At 41.1% G+C, this 22,475-nt stretch overlaps 1 protein-coding gene across 1 annotated transcript; it reads left to right on the top strand.

Annotated features, from left to right (window-relative positions):
* Nucleotides 1-1,169: 1,169 nt before the first annotated feature.
* Nucleotides 1,170-22,053, top strand: LOC129831099 (synaptic vesicle glycoprotein 2A-like). The gene is made up of 13 exons (XM_055894132.1): nt 1,170-1,553; nt 7,210-7,985; nt 10,030-10,210; nt 11,968-12,119; nt 12,268-12,401; nt 15,295-15,384; nt 15,690-15,797; nt 16,059-16,147; nt 16,385-16,549; nt 16,736-16,869; nt 17,021-17,224; nt 17,438-17,597; nt 17,760-22,053. Exons 2-13 carry the CDS (start codon nt 7,385-7,387, stop codon nt 17,941-17,943), a joined length of 2,202 nt encoding a protein of 733 aa, XP_055750107.1. The 5' UTR covers nt 1,170-1,553; nt 7,210-7,384; the 3' UTR covers nt 17,944-22,053.
* Nucleotides 22,054-22,475: the final 422 nt, after the last annotated feature.

The raw sequence follows: 22,475 nt of genomic DNA, 5'->3' as shown, positions 1-22,475 counted from the left end.
CTTGACCATGGAGACAGGATATTAAGTGTGTCAGCCCAAACCTAGATGAACAACAACCAAACAAGGTTGAGGGAAAATGTCTTCTGGTCGTGAGAGTCTTCCAGGGGTTAATTCTGGTTTCAGGGTATCTGTTTTTTTAGGTATGCACTCATTTCACGCCACTTCGATAAAGCTACGACCGGAAGTGATTTTCATAGCAGGTTAGGAGAGCTTTTTTTTTGTTGCTAACTCTAACTCTTTTCCTAACCTTAACCTCAGTCTCCTAACCTGCTGCGTTAATTGTCCTAACCTGCTACAAAAAGAACATTCCAGTGGTAGCTTTATCAAAGTGGTGTGAAAAAAGTGTTTCTCTGTTTTTTTAGGTGGATAATGTTCCCTTACATTATGAATGAGACTTATTGTACTCATCCTGACCTATGATATTTACATTTGAATTATTAAGCAGTTCTTATGAGGTTTAACACATGCAAACGACGATGCTTAAAACACAATATTAGATTGGTAAATTAAACCACCCCTTAAAAATATGTTAGCTATTTTCATAGCGGTAGAATAACTGATATTTTCTGCCTAACTGAGCTGTGCAGGCAAGTCATGGGTATAAATTTTTTTAAGCTTAATTATTAAGCTTACTGGCTTCTTCAGCATCTTGTCTATGATGTCATTATATGGAATGGACCAGTGGTTGGCATAGAAACAGGAGCAGGTGGTGGGGGGGGGGGGGGGGGGGGGGGTAGAGAATTATGGGGGTGGCACTTTGATATTCAGCTCAGGGAGACATGTCCAGTTACATGGAAAACATTGTTTCAGATAACGCCTGTTGATTAGGGATAACTATGAGTCATGTTTCAACGATATATATATATTTTTTACAGCTCATATCGAAGCTGTTCTATGCGAACATTGAATTGGAGCAGAGTAATACAAATATTGGTACCTTGGGTGTAGGCTATCACTAAAAGGGAGGCAATTCCTAGTATAGGCTATACATGTTTGCATGCGGGGTAAAGATCATTTTAATTTAGAGTATGTAGACATAATAAAGCTAAAGCCTAGCATACATTAGTCGATTTGAAACAAACATACCATCATGTTATGAATATAAATAGGCTACACGTGATGGTTGCTTGCTTTCACATGTAGGCTACACATGATTCGAATAGTGTTGGGTGTGTGGGATGATGAGAGGGTGTGGTAGGCAACATCTAAACAAAATGGATGTTAATACTTTCAAATTGTTTGAAATACGGGATAAAGATAAATGATTCACGTGAGAACCACTATAGCACCAATAAGATAGACCGTGGCAAGGTGCGTGAATGGTCTATTTATGCCGAGGACCAGAAATGTTCGATGGGGGGGAGGGGATCCACGATGCTACGTTTGGTACCCACTGAGGTGGTGCTTCTTGGTTCTCGCTTCACGCTTCCTCTTCAGTCAGTTGGGTTAGGGGGAGCCTATCCACGTTTGAGAAGCAGCAGCATCAAACGTACTGTCATCCTGTGGACACAATTCAAGCTGGGGATATAGTGAAAGCCAAATCCATAATTACGGTGAGATGATCCTGTTACCTTTACTAAAATGAAACTCAACAAATTAGTTATAATTAGCCTACATAAGCCTAACGTTACCCCGTTGTTATCTGGATGTGCGTGCATCCCAAAATATATTGCGCACGGGCCACGATTTAGGGTGTGAAAATCATCTTGCGTTTTATTGAAATGTAGCCTATCTATTTATGCGTCGATTCAGACTCAAATTGTTGATATTTCTTATTGCCTATTTAACATGACAGTATCCTGTCTAACATTATATCCACATCATCCCGCAGCCCTGCGTAAAAATGCAGTCACGACAATGCCATGTATCTTCAAATAATGAGATTGGAACTGCGTTCGGTTTTAAATAATTTATTTGACCGAAAATAATATGTTGAATATTGAATTCAGATCAACAATTGAGCTAATTGCTTTAAGCCATTTATAAAAGACGCGCTGCTTTTGTTGCTGCTTTTGTTGTACTGAGTTAAATATTGAATTTTTGGCTACCCCAAAATAAATTATATTACTACCATACTATCTTAATTTTCGCAGTCTTATTGCCTTGTGTTTTGACAAATGTGTTATAATTTTGCAATTGTCCTTCACGAAGGCGATTCATCGTGATTGTGTTGGTGAGGGGGATTCCATGTCGACTGAATGCCAACCGTCCGTAATGCAAGTTATTGGCAGACAATTTCTGACATAATAAACGTACATGTGTGACCTTGCAAAGATCTCAGATGGACCATCATATTGAGGTCGAATTAAAGCCGCGCTACTTTTGGCAAGCCAAGACATGTGCATGCGTTGCCTCCATCTATGACGACCTTGTCTCAGATGGCGCCATTTGTTGCTAATGTTCAACGGGTTTACTATTTCCCTTAACAAATACATATTTCCTTGACCATTAAAATAATCATGCCTGCACAACATAATTAGCATATATAGTGCCTGTAGATTTAGATTTTTTGGCATGCAGAGGCGTCATGCCCAGTGGCACGTGTCCCCACAAGTTGGTAAAAATATTTTTAAAAATCTCTGTAATACTACAAGCCACAGCAATTTTATGAAGTTGGCGTTAGCTAGCCCAGATAGGTTCCCAATCTCTCATAACTAGCTACCAAGAAGCCGCTGCAGGCTATATATCAAGTTAGAGTAGCTAGCTTGTCAATCTATTTTAGCTGGTATGCCTGGTGGTAAGGTTGGTAGACTTTAGAAAAGCAAGAAATAACTAAATAAGACTCACATTCCTTTCAATCTTTTACCCAGGCTACCCAATGAACTTGTCAAGGGGACTTTGGACTGTTGGGACTGACAGTCACAGGGCCTCTGGTTCAGGTCGTGGTCGGACTACCCCCTTGAATTTGTCACCTTCATGTGAGAAGTGGGATGGCACCCCAGTGCAGCCATTAGGAGTGTTTTATGGTGTGAGGGAATCGCTAGGGTTAAGTACTGGGACACCAGGAAAGCAGGTTTTGCATTTTAGGACCAATATGTGTTACAGTGAGTCTTGTCCCCATCTCTGACCCCACATGTGCAACCGTGTGGACGTTACTGACTAAAATAGAGCATATCTGGTGGGTATATTTACAGCGACAGTGTTTTTCTAAATAGATGGATGTGTTGTCATTGCTGTTCCCAGTTTCATCCTCTCTCTTGCTGCTTTTGGCAGGCACCTCTTAGGCTAATGGGTCACCCAGTGGCTCTTTAATCATTTTGTCTGCCACCCTGTTGTCAGGAAGGAATTCCCTGAAGAAGGCTCTCCGCTCACTCTCTCTCTCCCGCTCACTCTCTCTCTCCTCACTCTCTCCTCTCTCAAGTTCTATCTCCCCTTTTTTCAATTTATCTCTTCCATTCTGTCTGTGCATTGTATCATGTCCTTTCTCACTTCCTTTGCTTTCCTCCTCCCTCTCACTATCACTCTCTAGATGTTTCTCTCCCCTACCAGCTGCTCACAGTCTCGATCCTCCCAAAGCTTTGAAATCAATCTGATTCTCTGAACACAGTCTTGATGCAAAAAGTTAATCCTCTCACTCCTGTACTATTGTTTTCCCTTCGTATAATCCCAACACATGACATGAGAGGATTAATAATCCTCATTAGCCATTTAAGGCAGTCACCGCTTTAAACACCCCAAAATGGCATTATAGGTAAAGAAGTGCATGAGAGGTTATCACCAGTCCTTGTCAAAGATGAAGTGGACAGCTGTTTCAACAAAATACATATAGTTACTGGGTTTCAGCCTTGTACAATGGGCTTTTGGTATTATGTTGTCAAGGAAAATGTGGCCACGTCCATAGATTGAGATAATAATGAATTGTAAAAAGCAGAAAAATAAAATGACAAGGACATATAGACCATCCCACTGGGCAGCCAGTTTGAAACATTGAATTTGAAGCTCAATTACAATTTGACCCACCCATTTGATTCTGTAAAAAATGTAGATTCTTGTATCAACACATCTATTCATCATTGTCTTACAAAATCCAATGCTATACTAATAAATGCTATATTTATTTGTTTCACATTTAGAGAAAGAGACCATTGCACGTTTACTGCTGTGATAGGCAGACATACTGTAGATAAAAGGCTCCCAAATAATATTGTTATCTGTGATGTTGATTGTATCAAAATATTCCCACCTTCTCTAATGGTGGCCACCATTTTAAATCTGACTTTGGGGAACAGGAAACTGTCTCAGCGTATATACAGTACATTCGCAAAGTATTCAGACCCCTTGACTTTTTCCACATTTTGTTACGTTACAGCCATATTCTAAAATGGATTCAATTGTTTTTTTCCCTCATCAATCTACATACAATACCCCATAATGACCAAGCAAAAACAGGTTTTTAGAAATGTTTGCAAATGTATTAAAAATACACAACTGAAATATTACATTTACATAAGTATTCAGACCCTGTATTCAGACCCTTTACTCAGTACTTTGTTGAAGCACCTTTGGCAGCGATTACAGCCTTGAGTCTTCTTAGGTATGACGCTACAATCTTGGCACACCTGTATTTAGGGAGTTTCTCCCATTCTTCTCTGCAGATCTTCAAGCTCTGTCAAGTTGGATGGGGAGCTTTGCTGTACAGCTATTTCCAGGTCTCTCCAGAGATGTTCGATTGGGCTCAAGTCTGAGTTCTGGCTGGCACTCAAGGACATTCAGAGACTTGTCCCAAAGCCACTTCTGCGTTGTCTTGGCTATGGGCTTGGGGATGTTGTCCTGTTGGAAGGTGAACCTTCGCCCCAGTCTGAGGTCCTGAGCACTCTGCAGCAGGTTTTCATCAAGGATCTCTCTGTACTTTGCTCCGTTCATCTTTCCCTTGATCCTGACTAGTCTCCCAGTCCCTGCCGCTGAAAATCATCCCCACAGCATGATGCTGCAACCACCATGCTTCACAGAAGGGATGGTGCCAGGTGTCCTCCAGATGTGACACTTGGCATTCAGGCCAAAGAGTTCAATCTTGGTTTCATCAGACCAGAGAATCTTGTTTCTCATGTTCTGAGTCCTTTAGGTGCCTTTTGGCAAACTCCAAGCGAGCTGTCATGTGTCTTTTACTGAGGAGTGGCTTCCGTCTGGCCACTCTACCATAAAGGCCTAATTGGTGGAGTGTTGCAGAGATGGTTGTCCTTCTGGAAGGTTCTCCCATCTCCACAGAGGAACTCTGGAGCACTGTCAGAGTGACCATCGGGTTCTTGGTCACTCTCCCTGACCAAGGCTCCCTGACCAAGGCCCTTCTATCCAGATTGCTCAGTTTGGCTGGGCTGCCAGCTCTAGGAGGAGTCTTGGTGGTTCCAAACTTCTTCCATTTAAGAATAATGGAGGCCACTGTGTTCTTGGGCACCTTCAATGCTGTAGACATGTTCTGGTGCCCTTCCCCAGATCTGCTCTCGAGTGGCACAGCTGTCTAAGGCACTGCATCTCAGTGGTAGAGGCGTCACTACAGACACCATGGTACGAATCCAGGCTGTATCACAACCGGCCGTGATTGGGAGTCCCATAGGGTGGCGCACAATTGGCTCAGCGTCGTCCAGGGTTGGCTGGTGTAGGCCGTCATTGTAAATAAGAATTTGTTCTTAACTGACTTTCCTAGTTAAATAAAGGTTAAATAGGAAATCTGTGCCTCAGCACAATCATGTCTCTGAGCTCTACGGACAATTCCCTAGACCTCATGGCTTGGTTTTTGCTCTGACATGCATTGTAAACTGTGGGACCTTATATAGACAGGTGTGTGCCTTTCCAAATCATGTCCAATCAATTGAATTTACCACAGCTGGACTCCAATCAAGTTGTAGAAACATCTCAAGGATGATCAATGGAAACAGGATGCACCTGAGCTCAATTTAGAGTTTAATAGCAAAGGGTCTGAATACCTATGTAAATAAGGTATTCATGTTTTTTCATTTGAATACATTTGCAAACATTTATAAAAAACTATTTTCTCTTTGACATTATGGAGAATTGTGTGTAGATTGATGAAAATATACACTACACTACTGTTCAAAAGTTTGGGGTCACTCAGAAATGTTCTTGTTTTTGAAAGAAAAGCACATTTTTTGTCCATTAAAATAACATAAAATTGATCAGAAATACAGTGTAGACATTGTTAATGTTGTAAATGACTATTGTAGCTGGAAACGGCTGATTTTTAGTAGAATATCTACAGAGGCGTACAGAGGCCCATTATCAGCAACCATCACTCCTGTGTTTCAATGGCACGTTGTGTTAGCTAATCCAAGTTTATCATTTTAACAGGCTGATTGATCATTAGAAAACCCTTTTGAAATAATGTTAGCACAGCTGAAAACAGTGAACAGGCGACTCCGGGATGCTGGCCTTCTAGGCAGAGTTGCAAAGAAAAAGCCAATATCTCAGACTGGCCAATAAAAATAAAAGATTAAGATGGGCAAAAGAACAGACACTAGACAGAGGAACTCTGCCTAGAAGGCCAGCATCCCGGAGTCACCCCTTCACTAAGTGTTATCTACATTTTACAGGCTTTTTACTTCCAGTATGGTCGATTCTGCATCTTAACATGTGAGAGAGGCCATTTTCAAATAAAACAGTATAAGTCAAAAGCAACATTATTTGTGCATTGCAATAATACACATTTGGATTCATTCTCTTACTTTATATGATTTCAAATGTCATTTCCATATGTTTGAAAAAATATTGCTTTTGACTTATCCATGAATCCACAGTCCAATAGGAATTGCTGCTACCCTTTTCAGTATGTCCCTGTTATAGTTTCCCTGGTGTTGAGTTGTTATCAGATGGACACCAGACACAATATGTCAACAGGAGAACAGCCATTCCTAATCAGTTCAGAGAGTGCAAATTGAGATAAGATGCTGCTTGGCAACTGCTTAGAAATACTCTCCCCCTAGCAACAGTAACAGGCTTACTCATTTATTGAGCATTATATAGATGGAATGGTACTTAAAGGGGCAATCTGCGATTCGCAAAACAACAAATTGCCACCCCCGCCACTTGTTTTGATAAAGAGCTGAGGGATGGATGCAAGGACTCCATTAGATCACAATTATGGTTTCAAACATGTTTTAAACTATACAGTATTTGTTTACAATTATATTGTCCCCAACCCTGATTCTGAAGTATGGTCCATGTGACTGACAATGTGTTTGCGCTTTCCCTCTGTAGAGGAGCTGTCCATCACAGAGCGGGCCCTGTGATCCAATTCAGCTCAAGTCTCCGCCACCCTGTTGAGGGTAAACTGGAACGCTACCTGACATAAACACTCCCCAGAGATTCCTGAGTTCACAACCTACTTTTCAGGTGATAAACCCTGTCTTTGAGATTCCTCAACACTTCAATAATGGAGGACGGCTATCAGAACAAGACAGCCTTTATAAAGGGCGCCAAAGACATTGCCAAAGAGGTCAAGCGCCAGGCGGCCAAGAAAGTGGGCCGCGGTGTGGACAAGATGACCGACGAGTACAGCAAACGCTCATACGCCCGCTTCGAGGAAAACGACGACGATGACTACCCTGTAGTGCCTGGGGGGCAGGACGGTGGTTACTACCGGGGCGACAGCCAGGCAGCCAATGACGATGAAGGTGGCCACAGCGACTCCACAGAGGGCCACGACGAAGACGACGAGATCTACGAGGGCGAGTACCAGGGCATTCCCCGCGCTGACTCGAGCAAGGCTGCTGACGGACTAGCAGGGGGAGATGGGCAGCAGTTCAGGGACATGGCACAGTTTGAGGGGGAGCGGCGGAAGGACCAAGAAGAGCTAGCCCAGCAGTACGAGACCATCCTGCAGGAGTGTGGCCATGGGAAGTTCCAGTGGACCCTCTACTTTGTGCTGGGGCTGGCGCTCATGGCAGACGGTGTGGAGATCTTTGTGGTGGGTTTTGTGCTCCCCAGCGCCGAGAAGGATATGTGTCTGTCAGAGGAAAGCAAGGGCATGTTGGGTAAGTGTGACCCTTAAACTGTGTCTTTTTAACTGATTTGATTGATTTACATGCTAGATAAGTGAACCCTTAAAAGTTTTGGGAGCGTGTTGAAGACTGTATTTCTCTGATCGAGTGTCAAATGTGGGAGGTTTTATCGGTCCCAATGCAAATTCAATTAAACCCTGTTGTTCTGCGGTAAAGCATGCTCTGCAGCTTGCTTTGATCTTGTCTCTCAGACACGTCTGTCTGTCTCCTGACAGGTTCCTTCTTCTTCCGCTGACAGAGAGTTCATTCTCACATAAAGGGGAAAACCATCTATAAATAGCCTCCTCCATCCCGCACCTCCCCCTTTCACTGCCCTTGAGCTTTGTGTGTGTGTGTGTGTGTGTGTGTGTGTGTGTGTGTGTGTGTGTGTGTGTGTGTGTGTGTGTGTGTGTGTGTGTGTGTGTGTGTGTGTGTGTGTGTGTGTGTGTGTGTGTGTGTGTGTGTGTGTGTGTGTGTGTATCTGCCTGTTTGTGTGTCTGTGAGTGTGTGACGGTGTCTGGCCACACACACACCTAACTGCACGTTTACACAGTGCAATTGGCAGATAGCACAAATGCAAATCTTTTTTAGGGGGTACATTGCAAGACAGTCATTTATGTGAGTTTTGATGACAAAGTCTCAAGATGTGAGGGATTTACCGTAGAACTTTGAACCCAAACCGATCAGATTAGCATTCTTGCATCGTTATTTTGTTAATTGATTGCACCCAAATTGGCCATTTTAATATATAGGATTCATATAATATAAACGTTTGACCGTTTATTTTGATTCCTCATGTCTAACTCATTATTAGAAAAAAGTTAGGTACTATATTTATTCAATATTATATGAATCCTATACATTTCAATGGCAATTTGGGTGCAATCAATTACCATAACTTCAAAGAGGTCAAATGATATTTCAACAAAATAATGTTGTAGGAATGCTAATCTTATCTGTTTCTAACAACATAAACGATTTCAGAACAATCTGAGATGGCTGGGTGTCGAAATCCTCTTGTGCTTTTTGAGGTGGAACGACCCACGTGTTGTGCCGAAGGTTAGCAAATAAAGCAGCTGTATGCACAGGTCTGATTGAAACATGAATCTCTCTCATTGTCTCTCTCCGTCCTCTGCAGGTCTGATTGAAACATGAATCTCTCTCATTGTCTCTCTCCGTCCTCTGCAGGTCTGATTGAAACATGAATCTCTCTCATTGTCTCTCTCCGTCCTCTGCAGGTCTGATTGAAACATGAATCTCTCTCATTGTCTCTCTCTGTGCTCTGCAGGTCTGATTGAAACATGAATCTCTCTCATTGTCTCTCTCCGTCCTCTGCAGGTCTGATTGAAACATGAATCTCTCTCATTGTCTCTCTCCGTCCTCTGCAGGTCTGATTGAAACATGAATCTCTCTCATTGTCTCTCTCCGTCCTCTGCAGGTCTGATTGAAACATGAATCTCTCTCATTGTCTCTCTCCGTCCTCTGCAGGTCTGATTGAAACATGAATCTCTCTCATTGTCTCTCTCCGTCCTCTGCAGGTCTGATTGAAACATGAATCTCTCTCATTGTCTCTCTCTGTCCTCTGCAGGTCTGTTTGAAACATGAATCTCTCTCATTGTCTCTCTCCGTCCTCTGCAGGTCTGTTTGAAACATGAATCTCTCTCATTGTCTCTCTCCGTCCTCTGCAGGTCTGATTGAAACGTGAATCTCTCTCATTGTCTCTCTCCGTCCTCTGCAGGTCTGATTGAAACATGAATCTCTCTCATTGTCTCTCTCCGTCCTCTGCCGGTCTGTTTGAAACATGAATCTCTCTCATTGTCTCTCTCCGTCCTCTGCAGGTCTGATTGAAACATGAATCTCTCTCATTGTCTCTCTCCGTCCTCTGCAGGTCTGATTGAAACATGAATCTCTCTCATTGTCTCTCTCCGTCCTCTGCAGGTCTGATTGAAACATGAATCTCTCTCATTGTCTCTCTCTGTCCTCTGCAGGTCTGATAGAAACATGAATCTCTCTCATTGTCTCTCTCCGTCCTCTGCAGGTCTGATTGTTTATCTGGGAATGATGGTCGGGGCATTCGTGTGGGGTGGGCTCGCTGACCGGATCGGCCGACGGCAGTCCCTTCTTATCTGTCTCTCCATCAACAGCGTCTTCTCCTTCTTCTCCTCCTTTGTTCAGGGCTACAGCACCTTTCTCTTATGCAGACTACTTTCTGGTGTTGGGTAAGATTCTGAAAACTGATGGATGGTGAATGAGTGACACACAGATGCAGGTGGGCTTAAGGGCTTATTAATATAGTTGCAGTGCCTTCAGAAAGTATTCACACCCCTTGACTTTTTCCACATTTTGCTGTGTTACAGCCTGAATTTAAAATGGATTAAATTGAAATGTTGTGTCATCGGCCTACACACAATAGCCCATAATGTCAAAGTGGAATTATGTTATTAGAATTTTTTACAAATGAATAAAAAATGAAAAGCTGAAATGTCTTCAAATGTAAATGTATTCAACCCCTTTGTTATGGCAAGCCTAAATAAGTTCAGGAGTAGACATTTGCTTAACAAGTCACATAATAAGTTGCATGGACTCACTCTGTGTGCAATAATAGTGTTTAACATGATTTTTGAATATTCGTCGAGCAGTGAATTTCCAGCACAGATTCAACCACAAAGACCAGGGAGGTTTTCCAATGCCTCGCAGAGAAGGGCACCTATTGGTAGATGGGGGGATAAAAGCATACGTTTAATATCTCTGGTGAAGTTATTTATTACAGTTTGGATGGTGTATCAATACACCCAGTCACTACAAAGATACAGGTGTCCTTCCTAACTTAGTTGCCAAAGAGTTAGATAACCGCTCAGGAATTTCACCATGAGACCAATCAATGGTGACTTTAAAACAGTTACAGAGTTTAATGGCTGTGATAGGAGAAAACTGAGGATGGATCAACAACATTGTAGCTACTCCACAATACTAACCTAAATGGTAGAGTGAAAATAAGGAAGCCTTTATAGATTTTATTTTTCAAAACATACATCCTGTTTGCAACAAGGCACTAAAGTAAAACTGCAAAAAATGTGGCAAAGAAATTAACTTTATGTCCTGATTACAAAGTGTTATGTTTGGGGCAAACACAACACATCACGGAGTACCACTCTTCATATTTTCAAGCATTGTGGTGGCTGCATCATGTTATTGGAATGCTTGTTTTTTAGGATAAAAATAAACTGAATAGAGCTAAGCACAGGCAAAATCCTAGAAGAAAAACCTGCTTCAGTTTGCTTTCCTACAGACACTGTGAGCAAAATTCACTTTTCAGCAGGACAATAATCTAAAACACAAGGCCAAATATACAGTAGAGTTGCTTACCAAGATGACATTGAATATTCCTGAGTGATCTAGTTACAATTTCATCTTGAAAATCTATGGCAGTACTTGAAAATGGCTGTCTAGCAGTGATCAACAATCAACTTGACAGAGCTTGAAGAATTTTAAAATGAGTAATGTGCAAATATTTTACAATCCAGGTTTGCAAAGCTCTTAGAGACTTACCCAGAAAGGCTCTGAGCTGTAATCCCTGCTAAAGGTGATTCTAACATGTATTGACTCAGGGGTGTGAATACTTATGTACATTTGATATTTTGTATTTAATTTCCCCCAAATTTGAAAAAATGTCTAAAAACATGTTTTCAATTCGTCATTATGGGGTACTGTGTGTTGATGGTTGAGAAAAAAATTATATTTGAATTCAGGCTGTAACACAACAAAATGTGGAATAATTCAAGGGGTATGAATACTTTCTGAAGGCACTGTTTATAATTAGGACAGTTAGATTTTCTTGGCTTTAATGCTAAGAATGACCTTTCATCCCAATAGCACCATATTGGAAGCTATGTAGCACTCCTACCACCAAATATTATCTTCAAGTTTGATTTCATTTAACCTCCAGTGGTTTGTTTCTCTATGCTAATCCTTTCAGGATCGGTGGTTCCATCCCCATTGTGTTCTCCTACTACTCAGAGTTTCTGGCCCAGGAGAAACGTGGGGAGCACCTCAGTTGGCTCTGCATGTTCTGGATGATTGGTGGCATCTATGCCTCAGCTATGGCATGGGCCATCATCCCACACTATGGTGAGTAGCCTATGGCAGGAATTCAATCATCACGGATATGGCCCCAAAAGCGCTCAAAGTGCCTTACCACGAAGTTGTATCTAGTGATTACGCAGGGATACAATTTGTGCTTCGTCCCATTTCTCTCTCTCTGCTCCTCTCCTCCCAGGCTGGAGTTTCCAGATGGGGTCAGCGTACCAGTTCCACAGCTGGCGTGTGTTCGTCCTGGTGTGTGCATTTCCCTCTGTTGCGGCTATTGCTTCTCTCACCACCATGCCAGAAAGCCCGCGCTTCTTCTTAGAGGTAAGCAAGGGTCGCTTTCTCATAAGTCCATATAGAAGCAGTTTACCCAAGTCCAATTCTAACCTCAATCATTTGATGCCTTATATATCATTACCTGAGTTGGCTATTGAACAGCAGTAAATATTGCGGATCATACCTTTTAAAGGCACAATCTGGGATATTGTTAATTTAGTATTTTCAATTCTTCAGATTTACAGTGCATTCGGGAAGTATTCAGACCCTTTTTCTTTATTCAGACTGTTTCCACATTTTGTTACATTACAGCCTTATTCTAAAATGGATTAAATAAAAAATGTTCCTCATCAATCTACACACAATACCCCATAATGACAAAGCAAAAACAGGTTTATAGAAATTTTTGCAAATGTATAAAAAAAAATAAAAAAAACAGAAATACCTTATTTACATAAGTATTCAGACCCTTTGCAATGAGACTCGAAATTGAGATCAGGTGCGTCCTGTTTCCATTGATCATCCTTGAGATGTTTCTACATCTTGATTGGAGTCCATCTGTGGTAAATTCAATTGATTGGACATGATTTGGAAAGGTGCACACAGCTGTCTATATAAGGTCCCACAGTTGGCAGAGCATGTCAAAGCAAACACCAAGCTATGATGTTCAAAGAATTGTTCCTAGAGCTCCGAGACAGGATTGTGTCGAGGCATACATACAAGAGTCCATAATGTCAAAGTGTAATAATGATTTTAGAATTTTTTACAAATTAATAAAAAATGAAAAGCTGAAATGTCTTGAGTCAATAAGTATTCAATCCCTTTGTTATGGCAAGCCTAAATAAGTTCAGGAGTAAATATTTTCTTAACAAGTCACATAATAAGTTGCATGGAATCAATCTGTGTACAATAGTTTAGCATGATTTTTCAATGACTACCTCATCTCTGTAACCCACACATACAATTATCTGTAAGGTCCCTCAGTCGAGCAGTGAATTTCAAACACAGATTCAACAACAAAGACCAGGGAGGTTTTCCAATGCCTCGCAAAGAAGGGCACCTATTGGTAGATGGGGGGGGGAAGCATACGTTTAATATTTCTTTGCGCATGCCAAAGAGTTAGATAACCGCTCAGGAATTTCACCATGAGACCAATCAATGGTGACTTTAAAACAGTTACAGAGTTTAATGGCTGTGATAGGAGAAAACTGAGGATGGATCAACAACATTGTAGCTACTCCACAATACTAACCTAAATGAAAGAGTGAAAATAAGGAAGCCTGTAAATATATATATATATTTTTTCAAAACATTCTAGTAAAACTGCAAAAAATGTGGCAAAGAAATTAACTTTCTTTCCTGAACACAAAGCGTTATGTTTGGAGCAAATCCAACACAACACATCACTAAGTACCACTCTTCTTATTTTCAAGCATTGTGGTGGCTGTGTAACAGTATAACTTTAGTACGTCCCCTCGCCCCGACCTCGGGCGCGAACCAGGGACCCTCTGCACACATCAACAACTGACACCCACGAAGCGTCGTTACCCATCGCTCCACAAAAGCCGCGGCCCTTGCAGAGCAAGGGGCAACACTACTTCTAGGTTTCAGAGCAAGTGACGTAACTGATTGAAACGCTAGTAGCGCGTACCCGCTAACTAGCTAGCCATTTCACATCCGTTACAGCTGCATCATGTTATTGGAATGATTGTTTTTTAGGATAAAAATAAACCAAATAGAGCACCGCACAGGCAAAATCCTAGAAGAAAAACCTGCTTCAGTTTGCTTTCCTACAGACACTGTGAGACAAATTCACCTTTCAGCAGGACAATAACTTAAAACACAAGGCCAAATATACAGTGGAGTTGCTTACCAAGATGACATTGAATATTTCTGTGTGGCCAATTTACAATTTCGGCTAGAAAATTAATGGCAGTACTTGAGCTTGAATAAACAGAGGAGCTCTAGAGTTTCTCTGTGGAGATGGGAGAACCTTCCAGAAAGACAACCATCTCTGCAGCACTCCACTAATCAGGCCTTTATGGTGGAGTGGCCAGAAGGAAGCCACTTCTCAGTAAAAGGCACGACAGCTCGCTTGGAGTTTGCCAAAAGGCATCTAAAGGACTCAGACCATGAGAAACAAGATTCTCTGGTCTGATGGAAACCAATATTGAACTCTTTGGCCTGAATGCTCCAGAGTGCTCAGGACCTCAGACTGTGGCAAAGGTTCACCTTCCAACAGGACAACAACCCTAAGCACACAGCCAAGACAACGCAGGAGTGGCTTCGGGACAAGTGTCTGAATGTCCTTGAGTGGCCCAGCCAGAGCCCGGACTTGAGCCCAATCGAACATCCCTGGAGAACCTGAAAATAACTGTGTAGCGATGCTCCCCATCCAACCTGACAGAGCTTGAGGATCTGCAGAGAAGAATGGGAGAAACTCCACAAGTACAGGTGTGCCAAGCTTGTAGCTTCATACCCAAGAAGACTCAAAGCTGTAATCACTGCCAAAGGTGCTTCAAAAAAGTACTGAGTAAAGGGTCTGAACACTTACATACATTTGAATTATTGTACATTTGTTTTGCAAACATTTCTGTAAACCTGTTTTTGCTTAGTCATTTTGGAGTATTATTTGTCGATTGATAAGGGAAAAAATGATGGAATCCATTTTAGAATAAGGCTGTAATGTAACAAAATGTGGAAAAGTCAAGAGGTCTGAAAACTTTTTGAATGCACTGTACACATTGATTCTTGAGCTTAGCACAACTTACTCTACTAGCATAACCCAAAATATAAGGTTTTATTGCAAATAATGGAAATTATATTCAGGCACATTACAGTACACCCTTAGATACTTCAGACAGACATGATGTTTCACAATACTCGTAATGTGTTTCAACTGTAAGTGCTTTTGATGAAGTATGAGATCATTTCCCAACAGAACGGCAAACACGACGAAGGCTGGATGATTCTGAAACAAGTTCACGACACCAACATGAGAGCAAAGGGACACCCAGAGAAGGTGTTTTCTGTGAGTATTTCTGAGACAAATATGTCAAGTCTTTGAATTAAAAGGTTCTTCTGCAAAAAGGGTTTATTAAGTTGTATTGTCCTGTCCTAGCTGTTTATTTTTGTGTAACCTCGTCCCCAGGCTGGAAGAGACTATTATTTGTTTACTGCATACGCTAGACCTACTATTTTTTGTTCTTTTCTTTACCACTCCAAACGGGAAGTTCCCTCACAGGAAAATGGTTGTTCTAATCTAATCTGATCTAATCTAATGTATACATGTACTGCATACAGATGAGTTGAAAATGGAAGGTATTATTTTCCCAGGTCACCACCATCAAGACTGTAAAGCAGATGGACGAGCTGGTGGACATGGCAGGAGACATATCAACTTTGCGACGCTATAAATTGAAGCTGACCAGCCTATTCCACCAGGTAAGTGTCATGTTTAACATCCTATACAGGTATGAGAATATGATGGTTTTATGTGTATATATTTTATATATCATACAGTATATGTTCATTTACTGTATGAGACTGCATAGATTATGTACGCCACTTAGCAGGCGTTTTATCCGAAACGACCAAAGCCCAATTTATGCTAAGTGGGTTTTATAGTGTGTTTTTGTGTTTTTAAACCGAGTCAGCTGTAAAACCTAGGTGCATGTCTTAGTACTTTTCTGTGGGTTGCTATAGGTGCGGAGTAACTTCTTGGCCATCTTCAATCCAGAGTACAGAAGGACCACCTTCATGATGATGGCTGTCTGGTTTACCATGTCGTTCAGGTAGCATGACCTTAGTTGTTATCAGCGGCCTGTGCACCAAACGGTCATTTTCTGATCAATCAGAAAGCTCAAGAAATGTTTTATCATATCAAATCTAAAAAGAGTGTCTCCTGCCATCTTAACAGACTGGCCATTGAGGTTCATACTTATCTCAACTGATTTCAACATGGTGAAAAATGAAGAAACATAGTCATGTTTATTTGGTTAAACTACTTTTGTCTTTTGCTTCTCCCCCAGCTACTATGGGCTGACAGTGTGGTTCCCTGACATGATCAAGTACATCCAGAAGCAGGAATATGCCTCGCGCACCAAGTTCTTCACCAAGGAGCGAGTGGAGCATGTGACTTTCAACTTCACCTTGGAGAACCAGGTGCACCGCCAAGGACAGTACTTCAACGACAAGTCAGTACTCATGATATTACACAGAACTTTGTGAATTTGCAAAATGCCATTCTGTATCTAATCAGGAAGGGTTAACTGTGCTGGCCTTAATTTCACAACTATGCAATGGACACTAATTGGTAGTCGACTCTAATACAGCTGGGCCGTTAAATACAAGGTCTTTCTTACTTTACCATTGTCCGCAAGGTTCATCAACCTTAAGATGAAGTCCATGGTGTTTGAGGACTCAGTGTTTGAGGAGTGCTACTTCGAGGACATCACCTCTAGCAGAAGCTTCTTCAGAAACTGCACCTTTATCGCAACTCTCTTTTACAATACAGGTAAAAGTCTTTCCCAAAACAAGAAGCATAAAACAATATAGAGTAGAGCTTAGAATATTTAGGAGCCCAGTCCATGCCTAGCATTGAACTGGGCAGTATCCTACCCTTGGCCCCTTCTTGACACCTCTCTAACTTTCTATTCTCTCGTCAGACTTGTTCCAGAACAGAATCATCAACAGCAAACTGGTCAACAGCACCTTCCTCCACAACAAGGAAGGTTGTCTGCTGGACTTCACTGATGACAACAACGCCTACATGATCTACTTTGTCAGCTTCCTGGGCACATTGGCCGTGTTACCCGGCAACATTGTGTCAGCCCTGCTGATGGACAAAATTGGACGTCTGAGGATGTTGGGTATGTCACGCCTTCATTCATGTGTTATTAATGCTTCATACAACATTCAAAGAAAAGGTGCTTCTTGTGAGATTATACATCTGATGATACATGAACCGTGCAGGCTTTACTATACCACAGTATTTCATGATTAGCCTACTACAGAAAGAGCCCTTATCTTTGAATTTTTTTTCTCTCTCTTTCTCTTCGCCCTCAATCTCTCTTCCTACACAGCGGGATCAAGTGTCATATCTTGTGTCAGCTGTTTCTTCCTGTCATTCGGCAGTACCGAGTCGGGGATGATCGCCCTCTTATGTCTCTTTGGCGGCATCAGCATAGCTTCCTGGAATGCCCTGGATGTGTTGACTGTGGAACTGTACCCCTCGGATAAAAGGCAAGCGCACCTACCTCACGTTTTTTACCGTGTTACAGATCCTTCTTGCACAGTGAATAAATTGGTATTTTATGCAGTTGGATTTATTGAAAACATATTTCAGTTTTCATGTTAAGTTCTGAGAAGTTACGCTGCCAATTTCCATTATCTTCTCTTTTTTAGGACCACTGCATTTGGCTTCTTAAATGCCCTTTGCAAGCTGGCTGCTGTCCTCGGCATAAGCATCTTCCAGTCCTTCGTAGGCATCACCAAGGCTGTGCCCATCTTGTTCGCTGCGGGCGCACTCGCTGCCGGCAGTTTCCTGGCTCTAAAGCTGCCTGAAACACGGGGCCAGGTGCTGCAGTAGCACAATTCACCACCAGAAGGCAGAAGAGTGTAGCTGCAGTGGCCACATTGCAATCAGGGCCCGACCAACCATACAATCTCAGCACATTAAACACCAAAAAACTGACTGCCATCAACAGTATCACAACAGTCCCAGATTACTGAGAAAAAATAGCACATTGGGTTTTCTTCTAAGAGATCCTACAGGTTAGACGGAATGAAATCCTGCCAACACAGATACAAGTTTATAACCCACTGCCAAAGGATGCAAAGATACTGCTTGATAGCTACAATGCTTAATGGGGATAAATTGATCATAGATACTTCCCAACAAAAGAGATCAAACATCTATACACCCTCAATTCATCCTATCATCCATAGCTGACCATCATGCCATTCAAATAAAATAGATTTCCACCTGAAAATAGCTTTCCCTGTAACTTAGCTTCCTACTGAAAAAGCGGAGCTCAAATGAATACTTGAATATTAAATGGATGTTTTTCAGCTTTGGCTGATTATAATAGTGGTGAATCATACTTCAAAGCTTCTTGTCCTTTGTAATCTGAATGGACTTGATGAGTGAAAGCCGTATGATAGAAGCCCATTGGTTGATCAGCCTATTGCTTGCATCTTATATCCTCTGTCCTTTGGGATCTGTGAGGAAGAAAGGACAGGATCGTTGTCATTTAAATCTCTTATTGGCTTCCTCTGGAAGAGAATATTACAAACAATATTTTCCTAACCAGGTGACATGCACCAAGCTCCCTGCTTCAAAATAATGATATATATTATTTGTTCAAACTTGGCATTGATACTAGTTATTTTATCATATAGAAAACAGACTGTGTGTTGAAGGTATAACTGATAAATACTTTAGTTTATTTATTGATGGCAATTTGAAGGGATCGTTTTTAGTTTTATATTTGTATTTATTATGGATCCCCATGGACACTAAACAATTACTGTATTTGTTTTTCTACATCAGATTTACTTCAAGCAGTGAAATACTGCATATGTCTAAATCATTTTATGTGTTGTATGTATGAGGGAGATGGAGAAAGAGTTACATCATATGTATCCTTCTGTATGGTTCTTGTAATTGGTTCTATGAGACCTCTGGGGCACTCATTCATCTACAATGATCTACATACATAAAGTGCATCGTTAGGACCCTGTAAAGATATTGGAACGCCAGACATAGATGAGTAAATACGATGACCACCTATTTAACACATCAGTGGAGATATCCTTTCATTTTGAAAATCTAGACAATTGTTACTTTGAAATAACGAATACATCAATGAGCCCAGGATTACAACTCATGCTTCCTGCATATCACATAGTGGTCTTATGCTCTCTTTGCATCAGCATTCCATTCAGCTAAGGCCAACATGTGCCCCGCCCTCTGCTGTCTATTAAGGCATACAGAACATTATACCTAGGAGGACCGAAGTCAGCCCGTTCAGTCTCCAAGCAATGCGGTATTAATGAAGCACAAGTGAATCCATGTACACTGCTACGAAGCACATTATCCTTCAGTCATACGGCTCATGTGAATATAGCAACTAGTCACTCACAGATTCATTTTAAGGGCTCAATTAAATGCAAACTCTATTTTTTTTCACCGTAGTATAAAACACTATTTTCCTTGTGATAAGAAATGTACAATTTATTTCCCCCCCCCCCCCCAAAAGAAAAATACAAAACAATTCCCTTCAGAGGGAGGGCATGTACGTTGGCAAGGCAGGCTTGGTTGAATCTGGCCCTTTGTTGATTATTATTGCTTACTTGTCACCATGTCCACGCCATCCCTTTTCATCTTTGTGTCACAAGTGTGGTGACAATCAGTGAGAGAGCTGATCTCTCCATTGCTCAGCTGTAGTGTGAGTGTGATATCTGACTGCAGGGAGATTGGGCTTATTAAATGTGTGGCCTGTGGGATTTCTCTGTTGCTGTGTGCTTGGTACAAGAGCAGTGTCTGATGTGGTACTGGAATTATCTCTTCAAATCGTATCTCTTTAGTGTTGCGTATGTCTGTATGTGACATCTGTTGTTACTTGTGTGTGCACATAACTGACACATTTGTTCTAGACCTAGTGTGTTTGAGTGCGTTTGCGAAAGATACGTGTAAAACAATGTGTGTAGATTGAATTTGTGATCTCTGTTGTGCTCTCTATGTGTGGGTGCGTGCATGTGTGAGTGCGAGTGCCAAATATTTTTCTACTTCTGTTGTTCTGGTGTTTTCATCCCTAAAGAACGAGCACGGGTCAATAGGGGCCATTATAACATATCTATGAACTAAAAGACTAATGCAATAGATATCTAGATCAATGTCATGTTCTTTATAGTGTCAGCCTTGGGCGCTCTTTTGCTGATTGGGCCTCCGCCAAACAATTGTTTTCCTCTGAAAAGCGATATTTTGTCTCTTGATTGCCTGACAGGTTTGCGTGGTAATCATGAGAAAAGCACATGACATTTGTACAAAGCAAATTCAAATGACGTGTGTTACCAATTGCAGAGTGGTTTTGGAGAGTGTCAAAATCCCAGCCATTATCCCATTAGATGCGTGTAGTTTCCAGCATAAGAATCTGGACTCTAGTTTTAGACCCATCAACCTTTAAACTTTTCTCTGTTCATATCTCTCTAAGATCAAAGGTCCCTGTGGCAGGCTTGTCAAAGTAGCCTTCACAATAAGCAGGATGTTAAGCATGCTTGTAGTGTATGATCTCTCTGGCTGTTCGTATGCCTGGTCTGTTTGTCCAAAGCAGGCGCTGCTTTTGTATTGCTGTCGTATGGTGACACTTTGGGTCTTTATGTACAGTATCAGTTCTACGACCGCTTTTGGTCAGAGTGGGATGACTTGGTGCAAGTTTAGTCTGTGTTTTTTAAAGTATGCTGTTGTTGGTAAGTCTTTGGTGATCCTGTTAAATGGTTGTACTTCTCTCTGCTTTCAGTAGGGGTTAAAGTTCAAGGAGAAAATAAATCAAAGCAATAAAAGGGATATATTTCGCCCTATCCTAGTGAACAGGCACAAGAATAGATGGGTTTCCAAAAGTAAGTATTTCAAAATGGCCACCATGTTTTCATCAAAAGAGCGCCCTCAGTAAATTAACGCTCATGTCCACTTAGATGAAACTGCCGTTTTTTAATGTGACTTAAAAATCAACGTGCTATCATTGTACCGTGTGTAGAAACTGTAGATGTTTGTACGTATGAGTATAAAATATGTGGACAAAAAAAGATCAAGGGAAACACTTTGACAATACTGTCAACATGACAGAACACTATTGTATGTTGTCTTTGTTTTGTAAATGACATTTAAGAAAAAACGTGAATAAATTCTTCAGTAATCACTCCCATGGGATGTTGAGAATATTTTACAGTGATGCTGACCAGGTGCTGTATGTATTTATTTTATGTGAGAATTGTTACTGATGATGGGATTCAAATTTGTGTGCCATTTGTCTATCCAATTCTATGAAGAAAATAATAAACTACTATGGACATAAAAACAAAGTCCTTTCCCTGTTTGTGGTAAGGAAATTGTGTACGTGTGTGTGTCGCCGTAGGAATCAACAATGCTGAATGCTGCTCTACAATTTGTAACAAACACAAGGCCTCTTACACATCACTGTACCTTCTATCAGTTAGCAGGATGGCCGTCCTTAACTGTAAGGCCACAGACTCACTGTTATATGTTTGTCTAGAAGGCCATTTTAGGTTCCGCTGCCAAAATATTGAAGCACTTAACGTACCCAACAGAGTCATGGAAATGACCGTCTAAGATCAATGAACTGTATTTTATATATTGTTCCCAACACAGTGCTTTTAGCTGTGCTAACATCATCTTGGAACACTTTGCAGAAGGGTTTACAACTTGATCATTTTATTCTGATTGATGATTTTAAATCCCAGATTGGAGGGATGTGCTGACCACAGATTGTACATGTTTTTAAACCTGCTCTCTTATGCACTTTGCACTGTTTTAACTTCCATTCATTGTTATTTTTAGGTTGTATTGTGTCCCATGTAACTAACTCTAAGTGTGCTGCTTGCTTGGGCTCATATGAAAATGAGATTTCAATGTGACTTTTCTGCATAAATAAATTATTATTCGTAATATTATATTTAACACATTCTTGTCATCATGAAATGTTTACATTGCGTAATTTTTAATTTAATCAGACACATTCTCTGCAGCAATAATCACTCACATTGTGAAAACTACTGTGCAACATGCTGGGACAAGGATTACATTCATAGAATTCAGTATAATAGTCAAACAACCAATACACAGTACTGTATGTCCTGAGAAAATGAGTCATTAACGTGTGAACCAATATGTGTTTTCATATCCCATTAACTATGTCCAGTTGGTGCTCCCCTCCCCTTTCATAATCACCCCCTATCTAATTGAGGATCTTCATAAGTAATAATATAACATTTCCTGCTCCCTCCGGTCCCTCTTGTATGCATTGGTAAAAAGCTGTTGATAGTGGTGCAGGATGTTGTAATAGTTATATAGACTGAGCCAGGCCTTGAGATATTCTGAGT

The sequence above is a fragment of the Salvelinus fontinalis genome, chromosome 32 (assembly GCF_029448725.1).
Source record: "Salvelinus fontinalis isolate EN_2023a chromosome 32, ASM2944872v1, whole genome shotgun sequence".
NCBI classification, from domain to species: Eukaryota; Metazoa; Chordata; class Actinopteri; order Salmoniformes; family Salmonidae; genus Salvelinus; species Salvelinus fontinalis.
The sequence above is the reverse complement of the archived record's forward strand: the minus strand, read 5'-3'. Positions and strand labels throughout refer to the sequence as shown.

What these genes read in the sequence shown, in the direction of transcription:
- LOC129831099 (XM_055894132.1), top strand. Translation starts at nt 7,385, where the DNA reads ATGGAGGACGGCTATCAGAACAAGACAGCCTTTATAAAGGGCGCCAAA. An exon ending in TGGTTTACCATGTCGTTCAG is followed by an intron (nt 16,148 to 16,384) that starts GTAGCATGACCT and finishes CTTCTCCCCCAG; the next exon opens with CTACTATGGGCTGACAGTGT. An exon ending in TGGACGTCTGAGGATGTTGG is followed by an intron (nt 17,225 to 17,437) that starts GTATGTCACGCC and finishes CTTCCTACACAG; the next exon opens with CGGGATCAAGTGTCATATCT.